The sequence below is a fragment of the Sebastes fasciatus genome, chromosome 13, assembly GCF_043250625.1.
Source record: "Sebastes fasciatus isolate fSebFas1 chromosome 13, fSebFas1.pri, whole genome shotgun sequence".
Lineage (NCBI taxonomy): Eukaryota > Metazoa > Chordata > Actinopteri > Perciformes > Sebastidae > Sebastes > Sebastes fasciatus.
The window spans coordinates 7,271,256-7,289,673 of record NC_133807.1 but is presented as its reverse complement, the minus strand read 5'-3'; the positions used below and the strand labels follow the sequence as shown (position 1 = coordinate 7,289,673).

The window sequence follows — 18,418 nt, the reverse complement described above, 5'->3', positions numbered from 1 at the left end:
CTAGCATGACATGGTTGTTATCAATGGATTTCTTACGTTTTATAGTTTCATATGATAGCTATTAGCTCTACAACTGAACCTGCTACAGCCTCTGAAAGACAGTAAAGTCGCTCTCTCAGAGGGTTAATCATAATTGTTTATGTAGGCCTCGAGCAAGACTCAAGGGGAACATTTTGGTTGTCAACATTTTTTATGAGGGGTGGGTGCAGTGCCAGTGGGCATGTGACTGTACAGTGGGAGGAGCTGGACGTGGGCCACTCATTTCTAAGCTGAAGTCACTGGATATTAGGCCCCTAAAATAGCACAACAGAGGGTATATAGGGGTCCTCTCCCACTTGCCCCATCAGACAACGGTTCTGTGCAACAGCAAACACACTGTGCAAAAGATCAGTTCAAATTCAGACGGGAGTAATCCACTGGAGGCGACAAAAAGAGGATCGTACAAGCTAAAAGGAGGGGATTGGATCATAGTGAAGAAAAAGGATTTGAGAAGTGTTTGTAACAGCAGGAGATACTCCAGCTGGGAACTAAAAGGGATACGAAACAAAGCAAGGAGAGGACAAAAAGGACACAGAGCAAAGGATACTGCTCTTTTATTGGATTGGTGCGTTCTCTTGGACTTCTCACTTCCCTCCTCCTGGGCTGACAGCATAGGGGGGAGGCAACCGCCGCAAGGATGAAGTACAACTACCACGTGCCCGTGTCAACGTACACACGCAGCTCACAGTACACACCAACATACCACACGCCCACCTACTACACTCCCTCAAATTACACAGCAACTACACCGCACTACACACCCTCGTACACCTCTACAACGAAGTACACCCCGACACAGTACAGCACGACACAGTACACCACGTCACATTACACGTCCGCCTCCAAGGCTGCATCGACATACGTCCCCTCGTACAGCAAAGAGTCACGGTACAGTTCAACGCGTCGCACGCAAGCGCAGGAAAAGCCAGCACCTGTGATACCTGTCGCACCTGCAAAGAGAACTGTGCACTTCCCCAATGATATCATCTTCCAGGATATCGTGAGACGAGGAGATATGGAGCAAATCGGTCGTTTCATGAGAGCGAGGAAAGTTCGCGTAGATACACTTTTCCACTCGGGTAAGTCTCCACTTTTTTTGTCACATTGTTTTGATATTTGATTTGACGTCAGAAATAATGCCAGCCAATGAGGATCAAGGCTTCAAAAACTGTTTAGATGTCAATCACTGACTTTAGTTTTGACCGCATGGCCGTGTGTTCAGGTATGGCGGCGCTACACGAAGCCGTGCTAACAGGGAACTTGGAGGTGGTGAAGTTGCTGGTGAAATATGGTGCTGATGTTCATCAGAGAGACGAGGATGGCTGGACGCCACTTCACATGGCCTGCAGTGACGGCTACCCTGAAATTGCCAGGTGACCTTTTAGTCTTCTTGAGCGATCACGCTTCCTTTTTAAGCACACTGATTGCACAGAATAAAACATGAAAGACTTCATCATCTGGTGCTGATTTCTCAAAAGCAAAATAAAACTTAGGTCGTTGATATTGAACAGATGGAGGCATTTGAAACCACAGAAATATGCTTCAGATATGCCTCAAAGTGTGAGAAGAGGTCACCTAATCACAACATGAGGCAAAGTTTATCTGATTATGACGCTGGTAGTTTGGCTCTGAACATTGACAATAGGCAATAAAAAACACATGAAACGGTCACATAATTCATCACAATACACAAAATTAAACATTAAGCAAGTCCAGGGATTAAAAGAGGGGATAATCATTGGATAGAATTTAAAATTTCAGAATATAAGGGAGGTGTTTTGTGTTGAATTATATCCATAAGAAGAAATGATGGAGCTGAGCCTCAATCCATACACCTTCACCAGTACCACTGAGTTCTGACAGTTCCAGTTCTGTGTGAAACAATGAAAAATCACAGCTATTATTGAAGATCAGTTGCATTAATAATAAACTATTCCATGTTTTTTTAATATATACATCTGCGAACCTCTGTTTAACAGACGCTCTGCTTCATTCTCCTCTCAGATATCTGCTGTCGGTGGCAGCCAGCACAGAGGCAGAGAACGAAAATGGGGAGAAGCCTGCAGACCTCATCGACCCCGAATGCAAGGAGCTGGTCAAACTGTTCGAGAAGGGCTGTGTGTGATCGGGCACCTAATGGACCCGAGAGAGAGAGAGAGCAGCAGAGAAGACGGAAAGCCGAGCAGACACTTGGAAAAAGAAAGCAAAACAGAGTTAGGGCCACTGATCCTGTAAAGCAAGATGGTGGTTCTGCTTGTTAGTTTCAAAAGTATTTTTTTTAAATTGCAGCCTAAAAGCTATACTCCAATAGGCTGCATTTATATTTCTGGTGGTTATTTTATTTTACTTTATTTTGCGCATTTGTGTATTTGCCATACTGCCGGTGTCTATGCAGCAAATGTAAATCTGTGAATATCTCCCTGTCTTCACTCTCAGCTCATGTAACACCAACTATGTGTCACTATGTTCCAGGTCTGAATATCTATTCATTTCTGAAGGAAATTAGATTAATCCATGTCCTCATGAGCATTTCGGTTTAAGTAGTCGATCAATTGTGTTAATGCTGGTTGCACTCTGCAGACTGTATGTTTCCAAACTATGATTATACTGGGTATTTCGTTATTAACACAGAATTTTGGCCGAGATGTTTGTGTTTTATAGACTGAGTTGTGTATCCTCACTGCTGGGCAGAGAGAGGATCAGCCAAATTAATAATTGATACTTCATTGATGGTTAGAAATAATAATAAAACAAAACAAAAATCAAGTTGATGCTGTATAAGCACTTTTATACTGCTGCAGTATTTTCCCCTGATGTATTGCTGTTGTTTTCTGTGGTAGAAATGCGAATGTCAGCAATGAAAGTCTTATAATTTTCTCCTTGATAATTATTTTTGTACGTTTTCATAAATAAAGAAGCCTTTTATAAATATGACTGAGTTGCTGTTGTGTGGTTTGCATTTTTGTCATCATTTTCTTGACTTCAGGCTGTAGCTTTTCAGCCATCCTCTTTGTGTAAAGCATGGTTCCTATTGTACAAGATTACACACACGTGTCCTCAACTTTAGTCAGGTTTTGCTGCTGCCGCTGTTTTAAAATTGTAAATTATAACAAAAATATATATTGATATTACTAGAATGGCATCCTGACATGAATTAAAATGGAAATACAATAGCAACTATGAAAAATAACTGTAATGTTGTATTTTTATTAGATAGATAGATGTGCTTTATTGATCCTAAATTGGGAAATTATTGCGTTACAGCAGCAGGTTATCCAGGTAATGCACAGGAACAGCAAATATACAATAAATATACATATCAACACTAGAGATAATATCTATAGCATACACAATATAAAGAATATATTAGAATACACTATAAATATACCCGACTACTACAACTAGCGTAGAAAATATGAACATAGAATAACAATAACATACTATATACAATAGCAAAGTGTGTAATGACATACTATACTATGACTATGACATACTAGACTCCCACCCCCTATATGATGAGCTAGTCATGATGAGGAGCACCTTCAGCCACAGACTCATCCCCCCTCGGCACAACACAAAGCGCCTGGGTCATTTCTTCATGCTGGTAGCCATCAGGCTCCACGACCAAGGCTGACCTCCATATGAGAACTATGAGGACTTTAAGACCTTTAAACATGCACTATCTGCCTTTAAACATGCACTATCTGCCTTTTAACATGCACTATCTGCAACTAGACGCAGTATTTAACCACAGGCGCACTTTACACTTACTTTACACTATACATCCTATATACCACTTTATAGACTGCACATAATGTACATATTACATTTATTTATTGCACATACTACATTTATTTATTGACGGACTGTACACACTATGTTCACCCATTCACTCTGTATATTTTATATCTTTATTTATTGTTTTTATAATTTTTGTATACCTGTATCTCTCCTGTGTTTCACTCTGTTTGCTGATGTTTCCTGATGTTGCTGCCCCTGACACCTGAATTTCCCTCCAGGGATTAATAAAGGTTCATCTTATCTTATCTTATCTTATCTTATATTAGAAAAGTGTGCAAGTTACAATTTTTCTTTAAAATAAAATTAAATGAGGTGGGAAAAAAAGACATCAGACAGTCCACAGCTGTGTTTTAATACATTTTTTGGTACATATTCTGCCATGCTCGGTACACAGAGTTCTCTTCTTGCTGATGATGCACAAGACAGCTTCTCACACTTTGCAGTTCCATTGTGATGATATGCTGAGGCATCAAGGTCAACACTGCACCTCTACAGACCTCAGACACACATTCAATAAATACAGGCATGAAAATAAGCAGTGGATATAAAACTATTGTGCTTTCAAACAGTACGATAATACTTAGAATCTCACCGTCCCCCCCATTGGCGCTAAAATATTGGCTAAAGACGTCGATGATAATCAACAACCATAAGGCCAAAATCTGGTATACAAACAGGACATTTTTTTTTTCTTAAAAAAAAGATATAATATTCAACATTACAAAAGCAACTTTGTGCAAAAACAATGGAAAAATTTGTGAAGATTTGCATTTTTCCACTTGAATGAGGCGGATCAGACAAATACTGTTGCTGCTCTATTCAGATGGGAAACGGAAGTATTTTCTACCACACATACATTAAATATATATATATTGTAATTTGCTTAATGAATTGTATATATATAAATGTTTTTGTTTTTATTTTGTTAATTTGTATTTATTATTGAATTGCAATATTGTTCACCTGACAGTCATGCCAATAAAGCAAATTTAACTGAGTAAGAATTGTATTTTACCAGTGCAGTTATTATTATTATTGATTGTAATATTATAGGAGTTGTAGTCATGAATGATTGTAGTATTATAGGAGTTGTAGTCATGAATGATTGTAATATTATAGGAGTTGTAGTCATGGATGATTGTAGTATTATAGGAGTTGTAGTCATGAATGATTGTAATATTATAGGAGTGTAGTCATGGATGATTGTAGTATTATAGGAGTTGTAGTCATGGATGATGATTGTAGTATTATAGGAGTTGTAGTCATGGATGATTGTAATATTATAGGAGTTGTAGTCATGGATGATTGTAGTATTATAGGAGTTGTAGTCATGGATGATGATTGTAGTATTATAGGAGTTGTAGTCATGGATGATTGTAGTATTATAGGAGTTGTAGTCATGGATGATTGTAGTATTATAGGAGTTGTAGTCATGGATGATGATTGTAGTATTATGGGAGTTGTAGTCATGGATGATGATTGTAATATTATAGGAGTTGTAGTCATGGATGATTGTAGTATTATAGGAGTTGTAGTCATGGATGATGATTGTAGTATTATAGGAGTTGTAGTCATGGATGATTGTAGTATTATAGGAGTTGTAGTCATGGATGATGATTGTAGTATTATAGGAGTTGTAGTCATGGATGATTGTAGTATTATAGGAGTTGTAGTCATGGATGATTGTAGTATTATAGGAGTTGTAGTCATGGATGATTGTAGTATTATAGGAGTTGTAGTCATGGATGATGATTGTAGTATTATAGGAGTTGTAGTCATGGATGATTGTAGTATTATAGGAGTTGTAGTCATGGATGATGATTGTAGTATTATAGGAGTTGTAGTCATGGATGATTGTAGTATTATAGGAGTTGTAGTCATGGATGATTGTAGTATTATAGGAGTTGTAGTCATGGATGATTGTAGTATTATAGGAGTTGTAGTCATGGATGATTGTAGTATTATAGGAGTTGTAGTCATGGATGATGATTGTAGTATTATAGGAGTTGTAGTCATGGATGATTGTAGTATTATAGGAGTTGTAGTCATGGATGATTGTAGTATTATAGGAGTTGTAGTCATGGATGATTGTAGTATTATAGGAGTTGTAGTCATGGATGATGATTGTAGTATTATAGGAGTTGTAGTCATGGATGATGATTGTAGTATTATAGGAGTTGTAGTCATGGATGATTGTAGTATTATAGGAGTTGTAGTCATGGATGATTGTAGTATTATAGGAGTTGTAGTCATGGATGATTGTAGTATTATAGGAGTTGTAGTCATGGATGATTGTAGTATTATAGGAGTTGTAGTCATGGATGATGATTGTAGTATTATGGGAGTTGTAGTCATGGATGATGATTGTAGTATTATAGGAGTTGTAGTCATGGATGATTGTAGTATTATAGGAGTTGTAGTCATGGATGATGATTGTAGTATTATAGGAGTTGTAGTCATGGATGATTGTAGTATTATAGGAGTTGTAGTCATGGATGATGATTGTAGTATTATAGGAGTTGTAGTCATGGATGATTGTAGTATTATAGGAGTTGTAGTCATGGATGATTGTAGTATTATAGGAGTTGTAGTCATGGATGATTGTAGTATTATAGGAGTTGTGGTCATGGATGATGATTGTAGTATTATAGGAGTTGTAGTCATGGATGATTGTAGTATTATAGGAGTTGTAGTCATGGATGATGATTGTAGTATTATAGGAGTTGTAGTCATGGATGATTGTAGTATTATAGGAGTTGTAGTCATGGATGATTGTAGTATTATAGGAGTTGTAGTCATGGATGATTGTAGTATTATAGGAGTTGTAGTCATGGATGATTGTAGTATTATAGGAGTTGTAGTCATGGATGATGATTGTAGTATTATAGGAGTTGTAGTCATGGATGATTGTAGTATTATAGGAGTTGTAGTCATGGATGATTGTAGTATTATAGGAGTTGTAGTCATGGATGATTGTAGTATTATAGGAGTTGTAGTCATGAATGATTGTAGTATTATAGGAGTTGTAGTCATGGATGATTGTAGTATTATAGGAGTTGTAGTCATGGATGATTGTAGTATTATAGGAGTTGTAGTCATGGATGATGATTGTAGTATTATAGGAGTTGTAGTCATGAATGATTGTAGTATTATAGGAGTTGTAGTCATGGATGATTGTAGTATTATAGGAGTTGTAGTCATGGATGATTGTAGTATTATAGGAGTTGTAGTCATGGATGATTGTAGTATTATAGGAGTTGTAGTCATGGATGATTGTAGTATTATAGGAGTTGTAGTCATGGATGATTGTAGTATTATAGGAGTTGTAGTCATGGATGATTGTAGTATTATAGGAGTTGTAGTCATGGATGATTGTAGTATTATAGGAGTTGTAGTCATGGATGATTGTAGTATTATAGGAGTTGTAGTCATGGATGATGATTGTAGTATTATAGGAGTTGTAGTCATGGATGATTGTAGTATTATAGGAGTTGTAGTCATGGATGATGATTGTAGTATTATAGGAGTTGTAGTCATGGATGATTGTAGTATTATAGGAGTTGTAGTCATGGATGATTGTAGTATTATAGGAGTTGTAGTCATGGATGATGATTGTAGCTGAGAGCCGTTTCACTTCCGTTTTCTTTTTCCGGAAATGATTGGTTGGCATTGGCAACGTTTTAGCCAGCAGGTCTAACGGCGTACTCAGTCTCTGAATAAAGAAACCGAAAGAAAGGGTTTTAAAACAAGGTTTGTTGAATATATTCACCCTGTGTCCTCTACCGTACATCTTGCAACATGTAATAACCGCGCTGAGTGTCTTTCTAGTGGTGATCTGGGAGCAGTCGAGCAGAGAAACGCTGATTGAAGCTGATTGAAGCTAACGTTACGACAAGACAATGTAAAGCTAGCCAGCCAGCTAGCTAGCCAGCTAAGCTAAAGTTAGCTGGAATGATTGTGTCAGCAGATCTATCGTGAGCTGTGCAGGACGTAGCTATCGGGGGACACGAATCACAATACGCAGAAAGGATTTTAGACGCAATAACCGGTGTTGATCATGATAATGTGAGCAGTGGTCATCGTACCGGGTCTGGCTGTGTAGCCTCTGATGCTAACAGCACTGAAGCTGCTGGAGTGAAAACGTAAACAAAAGCCCTTTGGCTAGCTAACAGACTCACAGCATCATCCAGCTATGTAGACATGAGTTAACGTGAGAAACGATGAGTTAACAACACTGTTACCAATGTGACTTACCACAACTCCTCACATTATCAAGTAAAATAGAACTTTATTAATCAGGAAGGGAATTATTGTGCCAGAGATCGCTCAAAAATACAACAACATTACAACAAGTTTATAAAATACAAGTGTATAAAATAAAAAAGTACTATTTCTAGCACCTGTGCCTAGTACAATATCAAGATACATTTAGTAAAAATTAGTAAATAAGATAAGTAAAATAAAAATAAAAAGGTAAAGTAAGCTAACAAACAGAAAAATAAGTAATATTGCACATGTTGGATATTAATATTGAACACAATGAACAGTGATATTGCACATGAGAATGTAAAAAGTAGTATTGCACATGATATTGATATTATATTTGTACTCAGTGTTTTCAGCTGTCCTTCCTGCAGAAGAGTGAGGAGATATAAAGTCTGATATATAGTAGTATAGTATAGTATATGATATATACTTTATTGTATAAGTGACTAGTAAATAGCTAGCACATTTAGCTCTGTGGGCTAACCAGCAGTGTCACTACTGTTACTACTACTAGTTCGTTTTGATGTAAATGTAAGCCTGTGCCTACCAAGTATCAGATGACCAACACTCGTACTTGTGTTGAAATTGAGATTGACACCTTTCAACCTTGCACAGATTATTTATTATTATATTTTTTATCGTGCAACATAAAGCAGGTTTAGTTTGATCTATCTGTTAATAATTTGGATTTTCATGGATAATTACATAAGACGTTGTGGCACATTTCTGAATGTTAGTTGTACATGTTTTATAATGTGTATTATGTTTATTTCCTTAATTTCCTTAATTTATGTACAATATAATTGTTGTTATGAGGTGTAAGAGCTCTGTCTCCCTCCAGTCTCATACAAAGTGCCTTAAGAAATCTGTATTTTTTTCACGTCCTACCAAGTTTACTGTTTTGTCTGTTACGTACCATCCTGTTGTTACTGATGTTATAACTCCGTGGGCTAACCAGCAGCATTACTACTGTTACTACTAGTTAGTTGTGATGAAATGTAAGCCTGTGTTATTTCATTTAGAAACTGACTTTCTTAGATCATGTGCTATATTTGCCACTGTTGTTTATTGTTAGAATTCAGCTGAGGACTTCTGAACCTTTTTATTCTTCAAATCCACTCACCATAGAGGAGCGAGGAGCGAGTACAGACTGCAAACAGAATGACCAGGTTTGTTACAAGTTATGGCACCTATAGGTGCTTAATGCACAAGTACAAATAGACCCAGTGTTAATGTTGTCTTCAATATGTAAATGTGATTTTAGGTATGCACTGCTTTGGGCTTTGAGACACAGAAGAATATGATGTTGAAGTTTAGTTTTCAGTTCACAATGATTTAAAGACTTTAATGCAATGAATGTCTATTTATGCTGCTAATTGTTGCTGTTTTCATTTGTGTTTGTGAAGCTCATCTGCTCCCAGGATGGTGAATAGTTACAAGCGGACTTCAAGCCCCCGATCCCCGACCAACAGTGGGGAGCTTTTCACCCCAGCACATGAGGAAAATGTGCGCTTTATACATGATAGTAAGTACGCCTTCTAACACTGATGCATTGAATTTTAATTTCCAAATCATCTAAGCATTTGATTTTTACTAATTATCCAAATAATAGACCTCTCAGAACTAATTGAAGTGTGTTGTCCAGGAACAGCTTTGTCCCAAGTTTACTTCCTGTAGGTTATTGACATTAGCAAAAACAAGAACAGGAAAAATCAACTTTGACCTGTTTAGATCTTTTAAGTTTGAGTCTCTGAAACTCCTTTCTTTCTGCACATGCTTTCCCACTTGATTTAAGTGGCTGATCATTGATAGGGGCTATTGCGGGTGACTCGTCTTTTCATGGTCCATAACTACAAGAGTAGGATATTGACTATATGATTATATTCAAATTTATTTTGTTTCTTCAGTTGAATCTCAGCAGTAAACCGATCACAGTGTAAAGAGCTCACTGCAGGCCCATTAAATAAATCTGGATTCTGTATATTGTGAAGGTTCTAACTCTAATGAGCAGCATGTAAACACAACCCTTATCATTTTGCTTATCTTGAATTGCCAGTGTGACTTCAGCTCCAATCGCTTAATCCTGAAGTACACTGTATTTTTTCAAAACAGCTTATCGGGCAAGAAAACCAGTTATGTGCTCAGCTGAATGAGACGACACAAAACATTGTCGCCTATCAGTCAGCTTTCACTCTCCACAATGCAAAGGGCCACATTACACAGTCTCATTTTCAATACTGATACTCACTGATTAATCTATTTTCATTGTTTGTGAAGCAGAGGGAGCCACACCTTGTTTTTGTGAGGATTTCAAAGGTGCCCTGTGGAGTTTTCTTGTGTAACTCACCAAATCTCATCACTGTTGTCATTGTGTCATTAAAATGAGATCTCTTATCTCATTGTGTGCATCGTTGAGGTCTGACGGGCGTGTTGAATGCATTTCCTTCATCAAAAAACATACGTGTCTTGGCATGTTACCTCCACCTGTAGATCAGTGGAATAATGTGAAACCATTAGCTTGACTATGTATCGTGTCACCGGTGCATGCACGCTTGCATCTGAGTCCTCGTGCACGTGTAGATAAACAAAACACTACTTCAGGTCAAAAACTCTGCAGGGAACCTTTAAAGGGGAACCACGCCCATTTTCAAAAGTCATACATGTTATTCCTATGGTCTAAGACGGTTAAAAAAATATTAAACTCGAACTACTCGCTCCCTAATCCAAAAACTAGAGTACTAAAACTCAAATGTGTGATGTCATAGGGTATACAGTCTGAAACTGCACCATAAATAATTAATTTTTTAAGATGTTATAGAGGACACTGAAAGCACCCAGGGGAATGTTCTGAGTATATGGGAAGATTTTCTGTTTCACAACTGACAACACTACAATAGAATAAAGCTCATTTGGATATAAAACAAAGAACAAACACAAAAACAAAACCAGTCTCCCATTCATCATCTACAGAGCAGCTCCAGACTTTATACCCTATGACATCACAAGTTTGAGACTTACTTCTCTGGTTTCTGGCTTTGAGAGAGAGTAGCTTGTGTTCACGAATATTGAACTCTACAATTGCCATGGAAATAACATACTGGAATTCTTAATTTAGATGGTGTTCCCCATTAAGTCCTGAGAATAGTAGGGTCAATGAGGTAGGTCTGAGTGATTGGACAGTGACAGTGTAGTGCTAATGACCACAGACTCTTTAGATTGCTTTTCAGTGATCACTTCAACCATCATCATTAAAAGTATAAACAGTGCCGAGTATCTGAATCAGACAACTTCATTTCCCCAGTGTACGTAAAGTGATAAAGAATGAGTTTGCAAGTTAGAAAATGCCAGCACATGTCTCTGATGCAGTGAGATTGGGTAGTTAAACTACACACCTCTCACCTTCATTAAGTCAAACTTCTTATTTACCTTCAGTCTGTCTTGTCGTGTCATTACTAACAAGTACGCAGGGTAGGATAAGATGTCCTAAATGTAACAAAAGCATTTACTCTTTCACAGCCTGGCAGTGTGTTCTCAGAGACATCCGATCAACACAAAATAGTGAACGTAATGACCGTGGACCACAGGAGTATGTGGAGAAGAACCCAAATCCTAACCTACATTGTAAGTAACAGTAGTGAAGTGGAATTTATTTATTATCTCACACTAAAGGATCAAATGAATGAAGCACAGGCCATTTAACAACTTGTTTCTGTCTGCTCTTGCAGCTTTCACACCAGTGGACCTGAGCGACCTCAAGAAACGCAACACACAGGACTCCAAGAAGTCCTAGTCTTTCTCACGATGGTCCAGTCGCTTCTTTCCACCCATTATCCTTGAGAACTTTTCCTCCATCAGCCAGAAAGTCAGCCCTGTTGGCCAGTCTAGCACAGAATGCCAAACTCATTTCTCAACTCTGGACCATAGCATCCCCCCCGTCTCTTTCTTTACCCTCTACAACCGACTACGAAGAAAAGAACCGGGATTCCAGGGAGCACAAATTCTCTCGTCTCTTGGTTCCTGTTTTTTCGAGTCACAAAATCCTTCATATGTACATTCTTTATGTGGATGGGACTGATGCAAACTTTCATCAAAAATTTGCTGACATCTGATGCTGAGGTACAAACTGTCAACACTCTCCACAGGACATAAAAGACTGCAGTCTTAAATACAAACGTTTTCGTTATTACTGCTACTTATATGACTTTGGAGGAAAATGCGAAAGGGCTGACTTCTTTTTTTTTTTGTTGGTTTTTGTTTTGGAAGATAGTTTGATCAGTAAATTGTACAAGTAATGGAATGGTCACATTGGATATACACTTTATGGGCAAGTTTTGGAAGCCAAATGCAATGTAGAAGGCCAACATTTTTATTATAAATTTTCTTGCCCTCAAATGGACTTTACTAAGTAGAGACCTCCCCGAGTATGCTGCCCTTGGTTAACCCCCCCTCCCCTAAGCCTTGAAACAAAATGTTGAATAAAAGACTTTTACAGTACTCCTGCTTGTATTGATCCTACATAAATATTGACCATGGAAAAAGGAAACTAACTGAAACTTACCCTGAATCATCATACACTGGAGGGAATTTCATGAAGCCAGATAATTGGGAGAAAGGAGTATGCTATATCCTGGTTAAACTGATTTATACTGAGCTGCTGCCAATGATTATTTTCATGATCAATTATTTTCTTGATTAATTGATTAATCATTTGGTCCGTATCACTTATCAGAAAATAAACAATTTCTTAGAACCAAAGTTGACATATTCTACTTGCTTGTTTTGCCCGACTGAAGGTATTTAGATTAAAGTCATAGAAGGCAAAGAAAAACATCAAATATTCACATTTAGATATTTATTGTCACGCCGGTTATACAGGTACAATCCTATGAAATGCTTTTTGCTGGGAAGCTCCATTAAAAATAAGAAGTTATATTACAATTATAAAAGGAAATACTTTGTACAAGGGCATGTTAATAACATATATATATAAGGAAGTATGAATGAATTTAAAAGGCTGGAACTAGTGCAATGTTGGCATTTCTGCTAAAAAACAAAACAAAAATCGATTATCAAAAAAGTTGCAGATTGATTTTCAAAAGTTACCTCTGATTTGAATCTGTGAAGCAAAACTTAAATTATAAATATGAGTAATTGAGGAACATCATCCAGTCATTCGTTTTGATTACAGTGCTTTTGTAATGTTTGGTCGTCGTCTTCTTCTTCTTCTTTGGTGTTTATTGGCGGTTGGCAAACCACCTTAGAGGTGAATTACTGCCACCATCTGGACTGGAGTGTGGAACAGGAGATTGTGCAGAAACAAAATAAAAAATAAATAATAATAATAATATTAAAAAAATAAATAATAATAATGATAAAAACTCTATATTCGTTCAACTAAATCAGTTTCTCTTAAACACTGATTAATTTCAGTTTCTGGTTGATTACAATATGTAAATTTCTGAGCTGGGTGCTCTCCTATTCTACATACTGAGTGGTTAAGACCTGTATGTCCCACCCAGTCATTCGTTTTGTTTGATCACAGTGCTTTTGTAATGTGTTTGGTCCCGTTTGGTCACGCGTATTACGTGATGACGTCGTGTTTACGTGCAGTACGTGCACCAACCAGCCTGTCTATAAACAGCCGTCGCTGGTGTGTATGTGTTTTGTCGTCGGAGCAGCAGAGAAGGAGAACAAGGAGACAAGGAGAGGAACTCAGTCGAGCCTAGGGGTTATTCTTTTATATCGCATCACAGTTTAGCATTATTGAGGCAGCATAATGGCCGATAAAATGGATATGTCTCTAGACGACATTATCAAGCAGAACAGGCAGCAGAGAGGTGGAGGTGGAGGCCGCGGAGGAAGAGGCCGAGGCCGCGGAGGCTCCGGCGGCGGCCGAGGAGGTGGAGGTGGAGGAGGCGGTGGAGGAGGAGGAGGCCCCGGACGGCTCGGAGGAGGATTTGGAGGCCGAGGCGGCGGATCCGGCCCCATGAGGAGCCGACAGAACCTGAGCCGCGCAAGAGGCAGACCGACGCCGTACAGCAGGGTATGAGAAAGTTAGAAGAAAGAGAAAGCTGTCGGCTCTCCTGAAACCGCCTCTGGTTAACACCCTCCTGCTCTCCAGCCAGCGTGCTGGGAGAGCGGAGAACGGGTCCGCTGTGACCGCAGAGCTACCTCTGTGATGTGCGGTTAAGCATTAATGGAAGTTGTATGCATAGTGTGTCCCTTCTTCTTCTTCTTCTCCCACAACCCGTATGTGTTGTTTCAAGAGGAGGCCGAGTGGAGCGAGAGAGAGAGAGCTAACGTGTTAGCCACAGGAGCTAACTAGCTCACGCTGAAGGCCTCGGCTCGGCGGCGCCATTTTGTGCCGGGCTCCTTAGATTAGAGCTAGTCTTCAACGATCAATAACCAGCTTTACCACCGCGGCGGTGAGAGGGAACCACTTCATCATGAAAATTCAACCCGCAATTGTTTTTTCCACACTTTTTGGAGCATAGTTTTTGTCCTTGTCCAGACGGCCTTTGTTCAGGAGCGGCTGTCTCGCGCTGTGGTTTCACAACAACAAGCCTGTTTGCTGGCTTTTCAACCAGTCTGGCTGCTTACTTGTGGATGGATCTAGTGGACTTCAACCCCCTTCCCTGATAGTGTTCATTCATATAAAGCAAACCTTCACTCCTTAAGTGTGAAAGAGTATTTAGACAAACCCAATCAAAATGGCGAGGTCTCAAAATGGACGCACAGATAATCCACGCCTTCATAGAGGGAGAGGAGATAGCTGCTGGTATCTAGTGTTTCTCCCCTGATCCATCCACCCCTTCATCTTACGGACACTTCCCCTTCATGAAAGCCCTTTTCGTGGCTTGGTAAAGAACTTTTGGTCGGGCCAGGAAACGGTGCGACGCTGGAGGCAACTCTGCTTCAGATGGCGACCCCCCCCCCCCCACATGTGTACCGAGGATCACATCTGGAGAGCCTGGTGGAGGCGCAGATGGCAAGAGAACAATGGGCAATATTGGTAGCTGGCCGGGGTGGGCAAGTTGCCAGGGGTTAGTATAGACATGGTGGGGGTTTGGGATGATGAAATATTGCTCATTTACTTAGTCATGAGTAAATGTGTTTATTATTATTGTTTACATTTTGTGTATATAGAAGTGATATACATTACATCCCCTTGCTGTTATTGTTAAGTTGTATTTCCTCTGTCTGAGCTGATTCACTTGCTTGTAGTGATGGGGTGGGCAGGGAACATTTGGGGACCCTCTTGGGGGATCTGAGCACCCTGGCCCTGGTGGAAGTGGAGCCCCTGCTTGCCCCAACACCCAGCCGTGTGGACTCTGTGATTGACAGAGGGCAAGGGGATCCTGAAGTCAGCAGGTTCGTTCTCTTTCATCTGTTGCAGCCTAAACAGCTTCCCGATAAGTGGCAGCATGACATGTTTGACAACGGCTTCAGTGGCTTCAGCGGTGGCGCTGGGGGAGGCGGAGGAGCCGGCGTGGAAACTGGAGGGAAGCTCCTCGTCTCCAATCTCGACTTTGGGGTCTCGGATGCAGACATTCAGGTACTTGGAGTTTTTTTTGCCTTACCCGTTTGTTTTTGTGTGACTGGGGCGTGTTTGCCCCAAGGTGGGACAAAGGAATGGCTACTGAGGACATCCTGTTTTTGTTTTTCCAGGAACTTTTTGCTGAATTTGGGACTCTGAAGAAGGCTGCAGTTCATTACGACCGATCGGGAAGAAGCCTTGGAACCGCAGATGTCCACTTTGAAAGGCGGGCAGATGCCCACAAGGCCATGAAACAGTACAATGGCATCCCGCTTGATGGTATGCCTCAAACTCAAATCATATGTCCTCTTGTTTTGAATTGTGGCTGCACATATATTTCACAATTTTAAATTTTGTGTTTATCATTTATGTTTTGATAATTAATCTAAGAACATGATCTGTCTGGTGAATTGCTTGACTGATTGTTTCAGCACTACTGCCCTGCCTGAATTGTGTATTCAAAATGTCTCTCTAGGGCGGCCAATGAACATACAGCTCGTCACATCACAGATTGACACACAGAGACGACCTATGCAGGGGTGAGTGTAACCATCTTTTGTTCAAGCACTTGACTCAAACGTTGTGGACACCGTGTGTGACGGGTGCTCTTGTTTTCAGTCTAAACAGAGGTGGTGGAGGAGGCATGAACAGAAATCGTGGGGGCGGCTTCAGAGGCATGCAGAGAGGAGGCCGCGGAGGACGTGGTGCAGGCGGTGGAAGAGGTCGAGGTGGTCGCGGCGGTAATACTAAACAGCAGCTTTCAGCAGAGGAACTTGACGCCCAGTTAGACGCCTACAATGCCAGAGTAAGTCAAGTCCTGCAGCACCTGTCGACAATTAACAAATTGTGTTTTTGCAGCTGTCTAACTTCACTCTTGTTTTGTTTTCTCAGATGGACACTAGCTAAGAAATGAAGCTCCTCCACTTTTGTTGTCCCTTCCTGTCTGCACAGAAGGGTAGTTGTTACAAATGTGCAGAATATTTTACACATGGTTGTCTTCTGATGTGATTGAAATTTATTGTTCCAACCTCTTCTTTTAAATGCCCCGAAGTGTTTTTTACCAGTGTTTTTTTTTTCTCCTTCTTTTCTGATGAAAATGGTTTTGGCTGTAGGTAAATGTGAATTGGGTTTTCCTGGTTCTTTCCTCTACCTTGTAGTTAATGACACTTGTAATAAAACCTACAGTGCATATTAACCAAATACTGTCTCTCTTGATCTGTGTGCTCATCCACCCTGTTTTGAAATACCTTTTTAAATTCAAAGAAAGTCTTTAAAGTTATTTTGTGCTAAAATAGAATTGGGTGATTCTCCACATGCTTGTTTCTTATACCTGGTCTTAAACGGTACAAAGCCTGCAGATGCTTTATATTTGTATCGTGTGTGTTTGGAATTAAGTGGTTGCCATTGGTAACCAGGGGCATGAAATCAAGTTTTGGATTAGATCTTAAACAGTGTCTCAATGTGAAAAACGGGATTAGCTGGGTTTTTTGATCCATTGGAATAAACCTTTGTAAAGGGTGATCAATTGTGTAAGTTTTTGTAATGGCTTTGCAACACATTTTGGAATGCTCACGGCCTCAAAAGAAAGTATTTTACTGAAACCAATACAGGTTCAGCTTGTTCTGAAAAGATGCCCAATAAAATAATTAACGCAATAACAAAACCATAAAGCATCCATAAATCTAATTGAGTGTTGCTAAATGTTAAAATTTATGTATGTGCTGATTTATTGAATCTGTGTCTTGGAAAGGGAAATGTCCCACAGCTGAGCAGTGTATGAGTAGTGGCATTGTCATTGAATACACAATTATTATAACCTACAGTTCATGCCTCACTGCCGTAATGCACGACCACATCTTAACCACTAGATGTCATCCTGCTCTGTATCAACCATACGGTCAACAGTAAGGTCAAAGTTTCTGAGTTTGTCGGTTAACATGTACTTATCAGTACCTGCGTGCCACGCCTATGATATGAACTGAATCATGTATAATGTACTACCTCGGTGGATAAAGATCTACTGGGGTTGCTCGAAGACTGGAGGGGCTGTCAGCTCAAGCAGTGAGCCAAAACTGATGTAGAAGTGTAGAGAACAAAGTGAAACATGTCTGTGTATGCAGCACAGCTCTGCATGCCCACGCGTGTCCTTGGTGAAATTATTCCCAGAAGCACGTCTAAAGACACAGATTTAAATTGTTAAATTCGGTTCCAGTTAAGTTTTCGTTATTGGAACAAATAGCTTTTCTCTTTTTTTTCTTTTTAGTCTTGGAAACATCAATTGTTTTATTTATGTACATTTGTGTCTGCACAATATTCACATAGTGGTCTACTGGTGGGTGGATAAAATAACTGGAACACCTGGCCCTGTATAAAATGATTGTAAAAGTATTAAAAACTTTACTTAAGTAAAAGTAGTAATACCACAATGTAAAAAAAACTCTGTTCCAATTAGGAGTACTGCTTTTACATAGTAGTATAATTAAATACATTACTTAAATGTATAAAAAGTAGGTACTCATTATGCAGAATGCCCACCATCAAAGCTGTATATGTCACGAGTGGATTCGTTTTATTGCATCAGCAGCGTTTTAATTTTGCAGTTCATCAAGGTGAAGCTTTTTTTTTTATCTTATTTTAATATTTATTGAGCTTTTATTTGTGCATACAACCAAAAGTACTGTGTATGTTAACTTATAACATTTTTTTACAATCAGAAAGATAAAAAAAGAAAACACAATGAAGAAAATAAACAAACAAACAGAACAGTCATGGTTA

The 18,418-nt window shown here is 39.2% G+C and overlaps 3 protein-coding genes across 4 annotated transcripts; all 3 read left to right on the top strand.

Moving 5' to 3' along the window:
* Positions 1-235: 235 nt before the first annotated feature.
* Positions 236-2,977, top strand: ppp1r27a (protein phosphatase 1, regulatory subunit 27a). The gene is made up of 3 exons (XM_074655151.1): positions 236-1,118; positions 1,262-1,412; positions 2,044-2,977. Exons 1-3 carry the CDS (start codon positions 677-679, stop codon positions 2,162-2,164), a joined length of 714 nt encoding a protein of 237 aa, XP_074511252.1. The 5' UTR covers positions 236-676; the 3' UTR covers positions 2,165-2,977.
* A 4,482-nt stretch (positions 2,978-7,459) lies between these two features.
* Positions 7,460-13,439, top strand: mcrip1 (MAPK regulated corepressor interacting protein 1). Of its 2 annotated transcripts, none has more exons than XM_074655152.1 (5): positions 7,460-7,590; positions 9,182-9,275; positions 9,513-9,631; positions 11,623-11,727; positions 11,832-13,439. In XM_074655152.1, exons 2-5 carry the CDS (start codon positions 9,268-9,270, stop codon positions 11,894-11,896), a joined length of 297 nt encoding a protein of 98 aa, XP_074511253.1. In that variant the 5' UTR covers positions 7,460-7,590; positions 9,182-9,267; the 3' UTR covers positions 11,897-13,439. The 2 variants fall into 2 exon arrangements, with proteins under 2 accessions (XP_074511253.1, XP_074511254.1); XM_074655153.1 differs by having other exon boundaries at positions 7,483-7,590; positions 9,235-9,275.
* A 320-nt stretch (positions 13,440-13,759) lies between these two features.
* On the top strand, positions 13,760-16,843 carry alyref (Aly/REF export factor). Its single transcript, XM_074655150.1, has 6 exons — positions 13,760-14,149; positions 15,503-15,661; positions 15,775-15,922; positions 16,119-16,182; positions 16,262-16,448; positions 16,535-16,843. The coding sequence occupies exons 1-6, from the start codon at positions 13,883-13,885 to the stop codon at positions 16,547-16,549; spliced, it is 840 nt and encodes a 279-aa protein (XP_074511251.1). The 5' UTR covers positions 13,760-13,882; the 3' UTR covers positions 16,550-16,843.
* The last annotated feature ends 1,575 nt before the right edge of the window (positions 16,844-18,418 follow it).

Bases quoted from the DNA above. Each gene is read 5' to 3' on its own strand.
- alyref (XM_074655150.1), top strand. From the start codon at position 13,883: ATGGCCGATAAAATGGATATGTCTCTAGACGACATTATCAAGCAGAAC. The intron at 15,662-15,774 runs GTACTTGGAGTT...TTGTTTTTCCAG, and splicing joins TCTCGGATGCAGACATTCAG to GAACTTTTTGCTGAATTTGG. The intron at 16,183-16,261 runs GTGAGTGTAACC...TCTTGTTTTCAG, and splicing joins CAGAGACGACCTATGCAGGG to TCTAAACAGAGGTGGTGGAG.
- ppp1r27a (XM_074655151.1), top strand. From the start codon at position 677: ATGAAGTACAACTACCACGTGCCCGTGTCAACGTACACACGCAGCTCA. The intron at 1,119-1,261 runs GTAAGTCTCCAC...CCGTGTGTTCAG, and splicing joins AGATACACTTTTCCACTCGG to GTATGGCGGCGCTACACGAA. The intron at 1,413-2,043 runs GTGACCTTTTAG...TTCTCCTCTCAG, and splicing joins GGCTACCCTGAAATTGCCAG to ATATCTGCTGTCGGTGGCAG.
- mcrip1 (XM_074655152.1), top strand. The intron at 9,632-11,622 runs GTAAGTACGCCT...ACTCTTTCACAG, and splicing joins TGTGCGCTTTATACATGATA to CCTGGCAGTGTGTTCTCAGA. The intron at 11,728-11,831 runs GTAAGTAACAGT...CTGCTCTTGCAG, and splicing joins CCCAAATCCTAACCTACATT to CTTTCACACCAGTGGACCTG.